This window comes from Pongo abelii, chromosome 18 (genome assembly GCF_028885655.2).
Source record: "Pongo abelii isolate AG06213 chromosome 18, NHGRI_mPonAbe1-v2.0_pri, whole genome shotgun sequence".
NCBI classification, from domain to species: Eukaryota; Metazoa; Chordata; class Mammalia; order Primates; family Hominidae; genus Pongo; species Pongo abelii.
In genome coordinates this window covers 81,308,419-81,325,289 of record NC_072003.2, presented here as the reverse complement: position 1 = coordinate 81,325,289, position 16,871 = coordinate 81,308,419, and the positions used below count along the sequence as shown (strand labels likewise).

The following is a 16,871-nucleotide window of genomic DNA, read 5'->3' as shown; positions in this document are numbered from 1 at the left end:
CTTAGTTTTGGTCACTGTTTTATTGTCATGCATGACGTTAATGTGAGAGGAGGCTGGGTGCAGGGTATGCGGAAACTCTTTTTTTTATAATGTTTTTATTTGTATTTTTTTATTATACTTTAAGTTCTAGGGTACATGTGCACACCGTGCAGGTTTGTTACATATGTATACACGTGCCATGTTGGTGTGCTGCACTTTTTTTTTTTCTTTTTTTTTTTTTTGAGACAGAGTCTGTCTCTGTCACCAGGATGGAGTGCAGTGGCTCAATCTCAGCTCACTGAAACCCCCGCCTCCCGGGTTCAAGTAATTCTCCTGCCTCAGCCTCCCAAGTAGCTGGGACTACAGGCACGTGCCACCATGCCCAGCTTATTTTTGTAGTTTTAGTAGAGACGGGGTTTCACCATGTTAGCCAGGATGGTCTCGATCTCCTGACCTCGTAATCTGCCCTCCTTGGCCTCCCAAGGTGCTTGGATTATAGGCATGAGCCATAGCGCCTGGCCCAACTTAATTCTTTACTTAAATATTGCCATTTTTGGCTGGGCGCAGTGGCCAAATCCCCTGCTGGCGAAGTGCCAGTAATCCTAGCACTTCGGGAGGCCAAGGCGGGCAGATCACTTGAGATCAGGAGTTCAAGACCAGCCTGGCCAACATGGCGAAACACCATCTCTACTAAGACTACAAAAATTAGCAGGGCATGGTGGTGCGCACCTGTGGTCCCAGCTACTCAGGAAGCTGAGGCACAAGAATCACTTCAACCGGGAGGTGGAGTTTGTGGTGAGCTAAGATCATACCACTGCACTCCAGCCTGGGCAATGGAGCAAGACTATCTAAAATAAATAAATAAGTAATAAATAAATATTGCCTTTGATATGTATGTTATATCTAGGATATAAGAATAGACATGTAAAAATATACTCAAAATGGATAGACACACTAGGTAAAGGGATAGAGGCAGCATTAGAGCCTGAAAAATAAGGTTTCTGGTGGAACGACCCCCGACTGGAGGACACGAAGGAGTCAGGACAACCTAAATGCACGGCAGCACCGGGTACTGGATCCTGAAACAGGAAAATAGCCTGAGTGAACACAGTGGTAACAATGAAATACCATCTATAAACTAGTTATTAGTATTGTACCAATGTTAATTTCCTGATTGTGCTAATTATACTATGGTTATGTAGGATGTTATTAATAATATTTGGAGAAGCTTGGTAAGGGTAGATGGGAATATCCCATACTATTTGTGTATGTAAATATATTTAATCTAAAATTATTTCAAAATAAAACATTAAAAATGCAAAAGGAAAATAAAGTTGGCCAGGCTTAGAGGCTCACGCCTATAATCTCAGCACTCTGACAAGCCAAGGTGGGAGGACTGCTTGAGCCCAGGAGTTTGAAATCACCCTAGGCAACACGACTAAATCCCATCCCTGCAAAAATACAAAAAATTAGCCGGGCATGGTGGTGCGCACCTGCAGTCCCAGAGACTCAGGGAGGTTGAGGTGGGAGGATCACTTGAGCCTGGGAGGTCAAGGCTGCAGTGAGCTGCAATCACACCACTGCACTCCAGCCTGGGCGACAGAGTGAGACCCTGTCCCACAAAATAAATAAATAAAGTTTAAGAAGGAAGGTAAATTCACATGGCAAAAACTCACTTGACTAAACACGGGAACAAGACAGGCATATTCTCAGAGCTCCCAGCAGGGCTCCAAGAAGCAGCTGCAAGGGGGCTGGCCACAGTGGCTACGGGAAGGGACCAAGGCCCACCTGGTCAATGGAATCCCACATGTACAGCTCTCCCTGTTGCTTGTGCTCATCCTTCTTGTCCTCCATGTTGACATCCACGTCGCCTCGGGGGCCCAGCTTCTTATGCTGAGGGGAAAACATACACATAGGCTGTTTCCACAGAGACCCCAGTTTAGGTCTTTGAGCCAGCAGCCTTCATCTGCCTCTTCCCAGGCAGGGCCTTTGCACTGCCTGTTCTTGCTGCCTGGCTTCCCTCTTAGTCTGTTCAGCTCTGCCCTCCAGGTTACCTTGAACGAGGAGGAGGAGCTTTCCTTACAGCTTCATCTAAAAATAGCCCATACTGGCCAGGCGCAGTGGCTCACACCTATAAGCCCAGCACTTTGGGAGGCTGAAGCAGACAGATCACTTCAGCTCAGGAGTTCTAGACCAGCCTGGCCAACATGGCAAAACCCTGTATCTACAAAAATAAAAAAATTAGCCGGGCACGGTGGCACACGCCTGTAATCCCAGCTACTCAGGAGGCTGAGACAGTAAGATTGCTTGAACCTGGGAAGTGGAGGTTGCAGTGAGCTGAGACTGCACCACTGCACTCCAGCCTAGGCAACAGAGTGAGACTCTGTCCCAGTAAAAAATAAATAAGTAAAAATAGCCCACACTCCCCTTCTCATCCTACCACTCTCTAGCCCCAAGCCTGCTTTATTCCTGTCACTTGTCTAGCCCTACACACACCATGTGTTTGTCTTCTGTCTTCACTGCTAGAATATAAGCCCCATGAGGGCAGGGATGTTGTTTTGCTTCCTGTTGAGTCCCCTGGGCTAGAAGAGCACTTAGCAGACAGTAAGTGCTCTGTTGATACTCGGTGAATAAACAACATCCCCTGTGCCCAGCCTTCTCTAGCACACAGAGGGAAAGGGAGGCTACAGTCCAGAGGGAACAGGCTGGGCAGGGTGGCGGGGGACCCACTGGGGATTAGACTAAGGTGACCTGGGTGCAAACAGCACTGCAGTTATTCTACCAGCTGTGTGACCCTGGGCAAGTGGCTGCACTTCTCTGAGCCTCAGGCTTCTCATCTGCAATATTAAGACAGTGATGACACCCGGACTCCCACGCAGGCAAGCATCTGTAAGTTGAGGGTCATGTAACCTGGTGAAGGAGCTCAGGATGGGGAGTCAGATCCAGATTTGAATTCAGGGCCTATTACCTTACTGGCCATGTGACCTTGGCTGAGTCATCATCAGAGTCTCAGTAATCTGTCTCATAAAATCGGGACGTGGCAGCCCCTGTGGGATCCCGTAAGTCAAAGAACGTGAAAGGTAAGTGTCAACAGTGAAGCAGGACCTCAGTGTCCCTTGTGAATGGCAGCATGATACAGGCATGGGACAACAGGCTTTGAGGGCAGACCACCTTGGCCTTGAATAATTTCCTCAGCAAATACTAAATGTGTAATTTAACCTCTGAATCTCAATGTCCACATCTATAAAGTGAGCAAGGGCTGAGGTTATTCGTCCTGCAGTGTCATGACAAGACTGAATAAGAAGATATGTATGGCCATGCCTAGCCCAGTGCATGGTACAAAGTGACCGTGTGGCCAACGCTATTACCACCTCATTTCTTGAAATAGAAAGAAGTGAGCCACAGCGTATCAGGTGTGGGGCAGAGGGTGCTCTAAAAGGGGCCTTCAGTACTTTGCATCCTAGAACAAAAGCTGAAAAATCCCTGGGAACACGCAGCAAGACATCCTAATGGAAGCAGAAGGAATGAGCAGGGAGCAGAGAAGAGCAAATGCAACCAGGCTGCCCTGAAGACTCACCAACCAGGTGCCTGAGAAGCCATGGACCCTCCATGGCCGAGCTCCCTCCACCCCTTATCCTGCCTTCACCATGCTGGAAGCATCCCTTGGCATCTCCGAAACAACTGCCTGGGTGCAAACAGTGCTGCAGCTATTTTGTTAACTTGTGACCCCAGGCAGGTGGCTGCACTTCTCCAGGCCTCATACTTCTCATCTGCAAGACTAAGACAATGACAGTTGATCTCCCACTTAGGCAAACATCTGTACCTTAAGGGTCACGGTCTTGGCCAAACACTCCCCGTGCTCTGATGCTCTTACCCATGGGGGCACCAACATCCCCTCCTCTGGTTGGGCTTGGGCAAAGCTCCTTGCACTGTTTGGTGTTTCTCTGTTGATGGGTTTGTCTCCCTACCAAACCGTGACTTCCTGGAACATAAGGATTGTGCCCAATGTATCTTGGTGGCCCAGTGACAATATAGGGTACATACCACGTGTTGACACCACCACACCCTTGTGTCCTATTCTCCCAACCTGGAAGGACACCCCCCTTCTCTGCCTACTGCTATGGTCTGAATGTCTGTGTCCTCCCAAAATTTATATGTTGAAACCTAATCCCCAATGTAATGGTATTTGGAGATGGTGGCTTTGGAAGGTGATATGGTTTGGCTGTGTCCCCACCCAAATCTCACCCTGAATTGTAGCTCCTATAATTCCCACATGTCATAGGAGGAACCCAGTGGGAAGTAACTGAATCATGGGGGCGGGTCTTTCACGTGCTGTTCTTGTGATAGTGAACACATCTTATGAGATCTGGTTTTATAAATGGGAGTTTCCCTGCACAAGCTCTCTTGCCTGCCACCATGTAAGATGTGACTTTGCTCCTCCTTCGTCTTCTGACATGATTGTGAGGCCTCCCCAGCCATATGGAACTGTGAGTCCATTAAACCTCTTTCCTTTATAAATTACCCAGTCTTGGGTATGTCTTTATGAGCAGTGTGAGAATGAGTAACACAGAAGGTGATTAGGTCATGAGGGTAGAGTCCTCATGAATGGGAATGAGGATAGAGCTCTCATAAGTGGGAATGAGGGTAGAGCTCTCATGAATGGGAATGAGGGTAGAGCTTTTATGAATGGGAATGAGGGTAGAGCTCTCATAAGTGGGAATGAGAGTAGAGCTCTCATGAATGGGAATGAGGGTAGAGCTCTCATGAATGGGAATGAGGGTAGAGCTCTCATGAATGGGAATGGTGCCCTTATAAAAGAGGCCAAAGATATCTCCATGTCCCAGATGGTTATTTATAAATAAATAAATATTTAAAAATAAAAGAGGTCCCAGAGAGCTGCCTCACCCTTTCCACCATGTGAGGACACAACTAGAAGTCGGCAGCCTACAACTTGGAAGAGGACGCTCATACCAGCACCCTGACCTTGAACTTCCAGCCTCCAGAACCGTGAGAAATCAGTTCCTGTTGTTTATAACTCACCCAGCTTATGGTATTTTGTGATAGCTGCATGAACAGACTGAAATACCTAGGAAACAGCTGTTGGTCCTTCCCCATGAGCTTGTGGAATGTCAACAAAATTCACACTCGCTCCTTCCATGAAAGGCTGCCCCACTAGGGACTTCAGATTCCACTGTCCTTGCAGGTAACGTGACTGAGCTCTCATGCACAGAACAGTAGAGAAAAGGACGGGACAGCTGACTTGCTTACCAGAAACCATTTGCCCTGGACACCCCTGGACTTCCCGTGCTCTGAGCTGGAACTCGGATGTGCCTGAGACCCAGCGTCCACCACACAAACAAGGACAAAGCAAAGTCCCTTCACCGTTTTTTGTAATGAGCTCCTTCAAAATCTGGGGAAGGCTGCAGATCCTTTTCTCAGAATAATAATGCATAAAATTACAAAGGAAACTCGATTATATTGAAACATGATTAAGATATTAAATAAATATTTGCAATACACTAATAGATGTGTTTCTTCATTAACATCTTAAATAAGATCTAGCGTCAGATCTAATAACCTCCATAATTCCAAAGTGATGATGAGCACAACATTATTTTGAAATATTTGCAATAACTGTAAACGTGATATGAAAATACTCATGACTTCTGCTGGGGACAGAGCCCCCAAGTGGCTTGCTGCCAATGTTCACAATGGAAGGAAGTATTAAGTTTTATCTACAGGTTAAACAAATAAAGATGTAATTTTTTTTCTGCTGAAGTTTACATGACCCTCTGATTCTAACCATGGATTCTTCAGGGGTATGTGAAACCCCGGTTGAAAACTGCTGCCCTGAGAGATGCTACAGCAGAATGCGGGGGCCCCAGGTCCCTGAGTCACTTTGTGGGCTAGAGTTCAAAACTCACAGAACATTCTCCCTCACATGGGGAAGAAATAAACTCTTCTGTGCTTTAAGCCCCTGCATATCTGGTCTCTTTATCCTAATAATTCAAAAATCCAAATGTTACCGTGGCATCCCTAGGCACAGATACAATCACTCATCTCCCCTGTAGCACTGGGAACATCAGCTCTATTGCTGCACTCAGCCTTTTCTAGCAACTGCCCACCTCCCACACAACTGGAAGCTCCAGTCACAGGAACAGCACCCAGGTCACTGGACACCTCCAGCACCTCGCATGGGGCTGACTCCGAGAGAGGATGGGGAAGGTTCACCAATAAATGAATGAACTATAATAAGTTAGCACTTAACGTAGCACCAACTACATGACAAGCGCAGTTCCACGCATTCTGCACACCTTCCCTCACGTCATGCTCCCAGCAAGCTAGCCAGGTGGGTTCCGGTATTATCTCCCCCAGAGATTGGTGAGAACAGAGGCTCCCAAAGGTTAATGACTTTGCCTAGGGTCACAGTGTTAGTAAGGAGAGCAGGTTTGAGCCTGTGCAGTGGGACCTAGAGCAGGCCCAGTAGGACACAGAACTTGGTGAATGGGACCCAGAGCCAGGGAACCGAGCCACTGGGCTCCCTGGACAGCTGACAGCAGCACCCGGGGTGCCTACCTTGATGATGATCTTCTCCCGCAGCTGGCTGGGCGAGGGCAGCTGGTCAGCGCTGGCCTCCGTGGGCTTCGTCAGCAGCAGGTCGCCAAACACTTCCTTGAAGACCTTGGCCATGTGACGCTGCTGCTCCACGCTGCAGTGCTCCTCGATGGACAGGATCACTGGGAAGCTGCAGTCGGAAGAGGGTGGGCAGCTTGGCAGGGGGAGCACGCACCTCTGCATCTGCCCCACAGAGAGGCCGGGGCAGCTCGGCCCTGGGGCGACAGAAACCGGGCACTGCTCAGGGGGTACAGCCCCGACATCTGCCCTCTCAGGAGACGACCTCATCCTGGGTGTGAGGGCACAAGCCTGGGGACTCAGAACAGCTGCAATCTGATTCGGGAGCTTCCCCATACCCCACAATGCACCTTTTCTCTATATCTTTTTCCATCCATTCATGTCTTTAAACTTACAGAAAAAAAGTCTCTAATCTTTTTTTAAAGTTCAAACCTACAGAAAAGATGAACAGACAGTGCAATAAGCACCCATGTGTGCTTCACCCAGGGTCACCAACAGGGACACTGTTCCACGTGCGCATCCACCTACTTTAGTATGTTTATTACTTCCTCTATTTATAAAGCATATTGGTTTTATATATTCTCATTCATATGCACACATATGTAATTTACATATGTATGCATGCATACATTTATTATTTGTATGTGTATATATGTATATTTCTATAAGGTGTCTGTGTATTTATAGATCATTTGTGTGTGTGTATCTATAGTTGATTTTTCTTATCTATTGGGGTTATGGTTCATAAAGTCACCACCAACACTGATTGGCAAATACCTGAGCCATTGCTCCTACAGGGAAATACAGGCTCAGGGACTTTTGAGCCTGTGGTCACAACATTTTCCTCAATGAATCAATATCTGACCTTGTTTTATGTGTGTTTCTGTTTAAAGACACCTGATTTGGTATATATTGTTGACTGACACTGGGCTCACAGCCAGCATCACTGTAATTCGTGCCTGAACCAAGCGTATCTGACACAGGTATTTTCTCCATTGGGCATATCACAGCCTTCTCATGCTCAGGAACACCAGGCAGCCCTCAGCACTGTGCTTTGGGCCATTTGAACAGCAAAATCACCAAGAAAAAGCTCAAAAACAGGAAAAAACATGGCAGTCAAAAGATGGTGAGAAGGACACTTGTTGAAGCTTTCATGCTGTAGACCAGGAAGGGGAGCGCTGCTTTGCTCAACCTCAGCTGAACACGTGTGCATCGCGTGAGTCTCATTTCCCACACTTTGTGCATGTCTCAAAATGACCTCAGAGTGCTTTGAGATTTGATTTGGGGTTACAAGTCCATTTTAGCAAGTAGGTAAATTCAGTTACAGAATCCACCAATAAGGATCACCTGTATCCTTCTATATCATGTGAACATGTGTGTATGTAGAAATTCACATATCATTAGTACATGTATATACATATATATACACACATATATATTTATGTGTGTGTGTATATATATATACACACACGTACTCCTCCTGAGGCAGGAGAAAAGTCATTTATTTATGTATTTATTTATTTTATTTTATTTATTTATTTTTCTTTTGGAGATGGAGTTCCACTCATTGCCCAGGCTGGAGTGCAATGGCGCGACCTCAGCTCATTGCAACCTCTGCCTCCCAAGTTCAAGCAATTCTCCTGCCTCAGCCTCCTGAGTAGCTGAGATTACAGGTGCCTGCCAGCATGCCCAGCTAATTTTTTGTATTTTTAGTAAAGATAGGGTTTCACCATGTTGGCCAGGCTGGTCTCAAACTCCTAAATTCAGTTGATCCACCCACCTCAGCCTCCGAAAGTGCTGGGATTACAGGCGTGAGCCACTGTGCCCAGCCTATATTTATATTTCATTTATACACATATTTACATTTCCTCCTGAACCATCTGAAATGAGGCGTAGACATCCCCAACAGGTATCTCTTAAGAACATCCCCTGACATCAGCACACCATATCACCTCAGGAAACTATCTTTAAATAATGATCATTAGACATACTGATCATTAGACGTACTCAAATTTCCCCAGTTATCCAAGAAATATACTGTATAGATGGGGTTGTTCCCACCAAGAATCCATCTGAGGCTTGTGCATGGCATTTACTATGAAACAAAATTATTCTAAAGGCAGTTATGTCACTTCCATAAATAGGAAATCACGTCACTCAATAGAAATGAAGGTAAATGTGAAAATAAAGTGACGATGATAAAAATAAAATCCTTAACCATGCTCCCGCTCAAGTAAATCATAGCCTCATCACTTCTGGGAAGCGTGGACCCAGCTCACTCCCCGATCCTGATCCACACACCCTTACTAGAACATAACAGCTAAAAAGCTTTTAGAACAAAATCTACCTAGTAAGTTGGTATCAAAACGTAACTGACAGCAAAATCTGAACCATTCAAATGAATGCTACTTGCAATCATTTTCTTAAATCCCTCTTGATACCAATAAGGATGCCTTTGCTGCAAAAACATTAGTGCATTAATGTTTGATTACAGAGTTCTAGCCCTATAGGTGTTAGATGATTCCAGGCCTATTTTAACCAGAAAAAAACTTCCTCTAGTCACAAATGAGATAATGTTTGATGAATGACTGTCAGCTCACAACCATAAGCACCTATGTCCTGCAAATGAAAGCAAACTCTCAAAGCAGAGTGTAAGCAGCCACTGCACAGTGTCTGTTAATACAGGCTCCTTCCATCTGCCTGATGAAGGCTGGCACTTAGAAGGGTTAGGGCCCCATGGGGGAGAACGCTGCGATGAAGAAATCATATGCCTTCATTGAAAGGTTTTCACCAAGTGCGAAAAGACGTCCATAATTTTATTGTCTCAGAGCAACACCTCCACCCAGCTTGAGGGACATCTAGAGTAAATGCAATAAAAATAACCAACCAGGTTGGGCGCAGTGGCTCATGCCCATAATCCCCGCACTTTGGGAGGTCGAGGCGGGAGGATCACCTGAGGTCATGAGTTCAAGACCAGCCTGGCCAACATAGTGAAACCCTATCTCTACCAAAATACACAAATTAGCCGGGCATGATGGCGGGTGCCTGTAATCCCAGCTACTCGGGAGGCTGAGACAGGAGAATTGCTCGAACTAGGGAGGTGAAGGTTGCAGTGAGCCGAGATCCTGCCATTTCACTCTAGCCGGGGTGACACAGCAAGACTCCATCTCAAAAAAAAAAAGAAAAAAGGAAAAAAAAATAATCGATCTTATTGACTGAACAGTTACTCTATGCCAGGTGCAGGGTTAAGTACTTGCTGTAATGGCATCTCATTTAATCATCACAACTGCCCTGTGAGGTGCACACAGTTATCACCTCTATTTTTTAACATGGAAATTGAAGCATAGAATGGTAAGTGCTTTGCCCAAGCTAGTACTCAACAGCTGGATTCAAACTCAGCGAGAAGGACTCAGAACCCATACTCGTAACTGCTATTCTACCCCAGAAGGGATAAAAAGACAACTATCATTCCATTAAGCCTATAGAAGGCCTCTTGCCAGCTCTCAGAAATAATAAGGAACCCAAACCAGGAGTCGGCACATGATGGCCTCCGCCCCAAATCTAGCCTGCCATCTATTTTTGTAATGTGTAATTCAAGTTTTAACTGGAACACAGCCAGACCCATGTGTTTACCTCTTGTCCATGGCTGCTTTGCACTTCAGCAACAGGGCTGAATAGTTGCAACAGAGACCACAGGGCCCACAAAGCCTGAAATATTTCTATCTGGTTCTTTACAGAACAATTTCGTTGACCTCCAGCCCAGACCAAGATCTTCTGGTGGGACAGAAAAAGATTACACCTCAGGTCAGAAACCCTTGAAATGAACCTAAATGTTCTCATCCATTTAACCCCTCCTTGCCTCAATTTACTTATCTGTTAAATGGGGATGACCATATTCAAACTTTGTGGCAAAGAATCAAGATGATCACATGTACAAAGAACCTAGCACAGAGCCTGGCCCCAGGTGGGTATTCAAAAAACACACCACCACCACTACTGGCTGCTTGGATTCCGCCTGTAGAAACAGGTTTGGTGGGGGTGAGAACTGGGCAGAAAAGAGAGAATTAGGACAGAAGGGGAATTTTAACTTTCCTTGTCTCTCTTTTTTTTGTTTTTGTTTTTCTGTTTTGTTTTTTCTTTGAGACAGGGTCTCGCTCTGTTGCCCAGGCTGGAGTGCAGTAGTGCAATCTCAGCTCACTGTAACCTCTGCCTCCCAGGTTCAAGCAATCCTCCCACCTCAGCTTCCCAAGTAACTGGGACCACACAGGCGCATCCCACTGCACCCAGCTGATTTTTTTTTTTTTTTTTTTTTTTTTGTATTTTTGGTAGAGATGGGGTTTCACCATGTTGCCCAGGCTCTTCTCAAACTCCTGACCTCAGGTGATCACACCTCGGCCTCCCAAAGTGCCAGGATTACAGGCGTGAGCCACTGCACGCTGCCTTTCCCTCTCTTTCGAGGGTTCTGAAAGTGGGGGCCAGACAGAATGAGGAGGTGGAGTGGGCACTGAGCAGCCACAGGGTTCCCCAGACAGAGCCTCCTCTGGGCTCTAGAGCCCGGGAGCAACTTGCACTCTCGGCCTGCAGGGGGCGCCAACACTCGGGTGAGAACTTGACAGCAGTGGCTTTGGCCAAGATGGGGCCCAGGCCTTCCTGCATTTGGAGCGAGGCGTCTATGTGTGTTTGCCTGTCTGTCCATCTGTCTATCCAACCCTAGCTGCCTTCCCCTTTAAGTCACACCACCCAGAAATCAGCCAACTGACCTCGAGGTAACAAAGGCGTGGTCTTTGATGGCCTGCACGACGTCATCAAACTTGATCTTGGTGGTCCGCGTCCAGCCATGGTAGATGACCGGCTTCCCATCGGGCCCGTCCCAGCAGTCCACTACAGGGAGAAACGCGGCAGCCTCAATACCACGTGTGTTCACTGACAGCCCTGAGGTCAGCCTCCGGCCCACACACCAGTTCAGTTACTAGACAAGGACGCCCACACTCCCTCCATTCGGCTGCCAACAGGAGGACATGGCTTTCCCTGTGTCCGCAGGGTTCCCTGTGCGCTTACATAATGCAAGTGCAGCTGTCCAAGACAAGCTAGTTTCAAAGTTGCTCTTTTTTTAAGACAAAGTCTCGGTCTGTTGCCCAGGCTGGAGTGCAGTGGCACAATCTCGGCCCATTGCAATCTCCGTCTCCCAGGTTCAAGCAATTCCCCTGCCTCAGCCTCCCAAGTAGCTGGGACTACAGGCACGTACCACCACGTTCGGCTAATTTTTTGTATTTTAGTACAGACGGGGTTGCACCATGTTGGCCAGGGTGGTCTCGATCTCCTGACCTCGTGATCCGCCCACCTCAGCTTCCCAAAGTGCTGAGATTACAGGCATGAGCCACCATGCCCGGCCTCAATGCTTCGTTTTAAAGAAGATTTTACCACGTGTTTTATTTTCTGACTTTACCTGTTGAAAACCTTGACTGCCTTTTCTGCCCGTGGAAATGATACAGAGCAATGAAAATTTATTTGTAAAGGTTCACAGTAATATTTTCAAACAGAAATGAGTCATGTGGAAGATGAACATCCCCAATCTTTTGGACCCTCGGAGGGCACAGGAGCTGACTGCTTCAAGCTTTACTTTTAAATATTTGTTTTTTCCTGAGGGAGGAGAAAAATCATAAACGAGAAGAAAGTCTATAGAATAACTGCTACAAAACGTTGCTTCCATGATGAGTGGTTTTGGTAACACTGGAGCCTAAGTCAGTGGTTGTTGCCATTTTTATTTTATTTATTTATTTATTTATTTTGAGACAAAGTCTCCCTCTGTTGCCCAGGCTGGAGTGCAGTGGCACAATCTCAGCTTACTGCAACCTCTGCCTCCCGGGCTCAAGTGATTCTTGTGCCTCGGCCTCCCAAGTAGCTGGGATTACAGATGTGCACCACCACGCCTGGCTAATTTTTGTATTTTTAGTAGAGAAAGGGTTTCGCCATGTTGGCCAGACTGATCTCAAACTCCTGATCTCAAGTGATCTGCCCGCCTTGACCTCTCACAGTGCTGGGATTACAGGCATCAGACACAACGCCAAGCCGGTTGTTGCCTTTTCTCAGCCAAATGCACCCATGAGCCTTTGGTGAGAGAGAGGCTGGAAGGAAAATAGCCAGAGAGGCTATGAGAAGGAAGGAGGGAAATAAGGCCTCTGCCATCTGCCCAGCCACAGATGCCACCTGACCCTTCTTTTCTTTTCTGTTTAGACACAGAGTCTCGCTCTGTTGCCCAGGCTAGAGTGCAGTGGCACAATCACAGCTCACCACAGCCTCAACCTCCTGGGCTCAAGTGATCCTCCCACCTCAGCCTCCCAAGTTGTTAGGACCACAGTGCAGGCCACCACACACAGCTAATTTTTTTACTTTTTGTAATGATAGGATCCCACCACGTCTCCCAGGCTGGTCTCAAACTCTTGGCCTCATACAATCCTCCCACTTCAGCCTCCCAAAGTGCTGGGATTACAGGCATGAGCCACCATATCCAGCCCTGACCATTCTTTTCACATTTGCTCACAGACCCCCCAATCCTGGTGATACAGAATCCCTGCGCACATCTAGGACCCAGCTGCCAAAACACAGCGGGTGTCTGTTTGCCTTCCTCTAATACCAGCCCAGGAGGAAGCTGAGGAGATATAGATGACAGGGACTCCGTCTCAAAAAAAAAAAAAAAAAAGAAAACAAAGAAACATCACACTCTACCTCCATAAACATGCAGTTATTATGTGTCCATTAAAACTTTTTTAAAATTTGAACGAAAACATGGAAACATGGAGCAGCCACATGGTTATCCTCAATCTGCTGTGAGCCTGACCTCCACCAAAAAGGAGCTACTCACGTTCAATGCAGCGACAGCCCATGCGCAGGCAGCGGATGTAAGCTTCCGGGGACGACTCGCTCCGCAGCTGGTCACCTGTGAGGTACCTGCAGGAGAGAAGGCAGGTAGTCATGCGGGGGGTGGCAGCCACAGGGGTTGGGGGGCAAGCCTGCACCTCAGGGTGTTGTGGGGGAACTTCTCCGCCTGAGCCCCCAAAGCTCTGAGTTCTTCCATCTAGAAAGACTCAAAGCTAAGGCTTAGGACAGAAATACACAATCCCATGGTCACACTGGGCATGAGCTTTGAACTCAGGCCACAGTCGCAGGAGGTGACTGCTGACCACTTGGGCAATGCAAGCATGGAGAGGACGTGTTCTTTCGAGGAGAAGTTGGACAAAGCACATCAGAAGCAAAAAAAAAAACTGCAGAAGATGAATTAACAAGGCCCCATGGCCGCTCTCTGGGTCCTCGCTCTAAACAAAGATGGGCACTTCTTTTGATATCAGGGCTCGAGGCCAGGCACAGAACAGACATTCAATAACTGTTGGTGGAATTGGCTATGCTAGGAGCCATATCCACCAAAACTGCCGTAAGAATGACTCTTTAATGCACTTTCCTCCTCATCATGATTCACCCCAACTTTTTTAAAATTTATGTTCTGAGGCCAGGCACGATGGCTCATGCCTGTAATCGCAGCACTCTGGGAGGCTGAGTCGGGCAGATCACAAGGTCAGGTGTTCAAGACCAGCCTGGCCAACATAGTGAAATTCTGTCTCTACTGAAAATACAAAAAAAAAAAAAAAAAAAACAAAAAAGAACTGGGCATGGTGGCGTGTGCCTGTAGTCCCAGCTACTCGGGAGGCTGAGGCAGGAGAATCTCTTGAACCAGGGAGGCGGAGGTTGTGGTGAGCTGAGATCGCACCACTGCACTCCAGCCTGGGCAACAGAGCGAGACTCTGTCTCAAAAAAAAAAAAAAAAAAAAAAATAGTTTCTGTTCCTCACACTAGGTTCCGGCAGAGGGTAGCAGGAGGAACAGGATCAGGAAAAGTAACTAATGGGTAGTAAATAGGCTTAATGCCTGGGTGACAAAATAATCTGCACAGCAAACCCCCATGACACAAGTTGACCCGTGTAACAAACCTGCACACGTACCTCTGAACTGAAAATAAAAGTTTTTTTTTTTTAAGTTTGTATTTCTTAACTGTCTTCTAGGTTTTCTAGAATTCACCATGCCGAAACACAAACTCTTAAAATGATGGGCATGGTGGGGAAGAGAGAACTGTGAAATCAATTTCCCCCTGAAAGACATTTTACCTTCCCAAATGCCTGGAGCATAACACCATAAAAAGCCTTTTCCCAGATGACCCCCTGGAATGTCACTTAGGAAAGTCCCCACCCACAGCTCTGGGAGCCATCACCCAAGGACTTCACCCCCTCACCCAATAAGACAGACTAAATACTGGAACATCAGCGCAACATCCTGTATCCTCCCTCTGTTGCAATCAGAGTAACCATCCCAACAGCCCCCTGTGAGCATCTCATTTTCTGGTTAAAAGTCGTCAGAGTCTCCCCAACAGCTCTCATGGTGACCTACAAGATCCTGCTCCAGCAGGACCTGCCTTCTTCCTCTCCTTACACCACTCTCCTGGATTCTGCACTCCAGCCTTAGCAGACTCCTCTCAATTGTTCCTGCCCCAGGGCCTTGGCACATGCTGCTCCTCTGTCTGAAACACTTCTCCTTGCCTTACCATCTGCTCCCCACATCAGCAAGTCCTATTTTGTGGTTAACTTTCAATGGAGGCCTTCCTCCCAGCACATGAGGACATGGCTGCTGCCTGTTCACAGCCACATCCCCAGCTCACAGAGGGCACAGGGTATATACACTTCCTACGAATCAATTCAATGAGTCACTGAATTGCTTTGGTGTGGCTACTGTGAGATGCCCAAATCGTGAAAAACTAAGTTTACTATGTTACTTTAGTTACTAAGTTACTTTAAACTAAGTTACTTTTGTTTTTACTAGCTCTTTAGGGCCACAGAAAACAGATTATTATTACAATGCCAACTGAGAAAGGGAGGTGTGTTCCCAACCCCTTCCAGAAGCTTCTGTGTATTCTAGTCCAAGGAATGCGGTGCTACACCCTCCACGCGCTTCACAACAGGGCTCACCGGAGCGGCGCATCAGACCCCTGCCTCAACCCTCACGTGCTCTGTGCTGCCCAGCCCATCACAGGCTCATCTGAAACTCACGTGTTATGTGACGACGAGATCCAGTAATGAGACAGGGGGTTGTTCATGTCCTGCATGTCCACCGCGTCATACTTCTCATCCCAGATGCTGTTTTCTCGTGAAAACAGGTACGTGAGAAACTAAAAGAGTCAAACACGAAGACCGAATCATCACGTTGACGGGCGGGATGGCGTCTACTTGTTTCTGGTCTGCGCCCACCCAGGGGAAGAACAGCTCTGATACGTGAAATCAACAGGCGGTCTCCAGACCTCAGTTACCCATGTTTTCAATACTGAAGGCTCAGGCTGCAGTGGGCTGCAGCGACATATTTGTTCCATGGACCTAGACAATATTTTCCTTTGTAATGTTTATCCTAAAATATTTACTACTGCAAGGGCTTATGTCTACCATATATACATTGTTGTTGGTTTTTCTTTGTTTGCTTTTTCAGACAGAGTCTTGCTCTGTTGCCCAGGCTGGAGTGCAGTGGCACAATTTCAGCTCACTGAAACCTCCGCCTCCTGGGTTGAAGCGATTCTCCTGCCTCAGCCTCCCAAGCAGCTGGGATAACAGGCGTGCGCCACCACATCAGGCTAATTTTTGTATTTTTAGTAGAGACAGAATTTTACCATGTTGGCCAGGCTGGTCTCAAACTCCTAACCTCAAGCGATCCACCCGCCTCAGCCTCCCAAAGTGCTGGGATTACAGGCGTGAGCCACTGCACCTGGCCTCATATATACGTTTTAAAGCATAATAGCAGCATCAACATTTGTGAACCCACTACCCAACTTAAGAAACAGAGTGTTATCCATATCAGAACGTTGAAAGGGCAGGAAATTTCAAGTTACAATTCCTGGCCCCTTAAAAAAAAAAATGCTTTAGCGATCTGGGCCTAATTTCTGCTGCCTGAGAACGACCTCATATGGGGCAGGTGCTCCCCTGTTCCACCTCCCCTCCTTCCCTATGCAAGGTGAAAGGCAACCATTCTGACCCGCAAGCACCCAGACACTTTCGCATTCCGTTTCTGTTCTTGCAATGGTTCAACTCTCCCCGGTGGCAGATGCCCTCTAGTGGCAAAATCAATAATCCCACTCCGACAACATGATAAAATAGAGAAGAGTAAGAAAAGGCTATGAAACTGCCTTTGCAAAAATCACAACAATGAGAAAATTACAACAGTGAAACAGAT

General features: G+C 47.0%; 1 protein-coding gene across 2 annotated transcripts in view; it reads right to left on the bottom strand.

The window, feature by feature from the left end:
* Positions 1-16,871, bottom strand: part of PLCG2 (phospholipase C gamma 2) — a 177,361-nt gene that overhangs the window by 51,175 nt on the left and 109,315 nt on the right. For both annotated transcript variants that reach the window (XM_024233949.3, XM_054534193.2), the window contains 5 exons: positions 15,704-15,822; positions 13,475-13,560; positions 11,373-11,493; positions 6,556-6,724; positions 1,768-1,872 (listed from right to left, as the gene is read on the bottom strand). In XM_024233949.3, the coding sequence (XP_024089717.1) occupies positions 1,768-1,872; positions 6,556-6,724; positions 11,373-11,493; positions 13,475-13,560; positions 15,704-15,822 (600 nt within the window). The remainder of the gene's footprint in view (positions 1-1,767; positions 1,873-6,555; positions 6,725-11,372; positions 11,494-13,474; positions 13,561-15,703; positions 15,823-16,871) is intronic.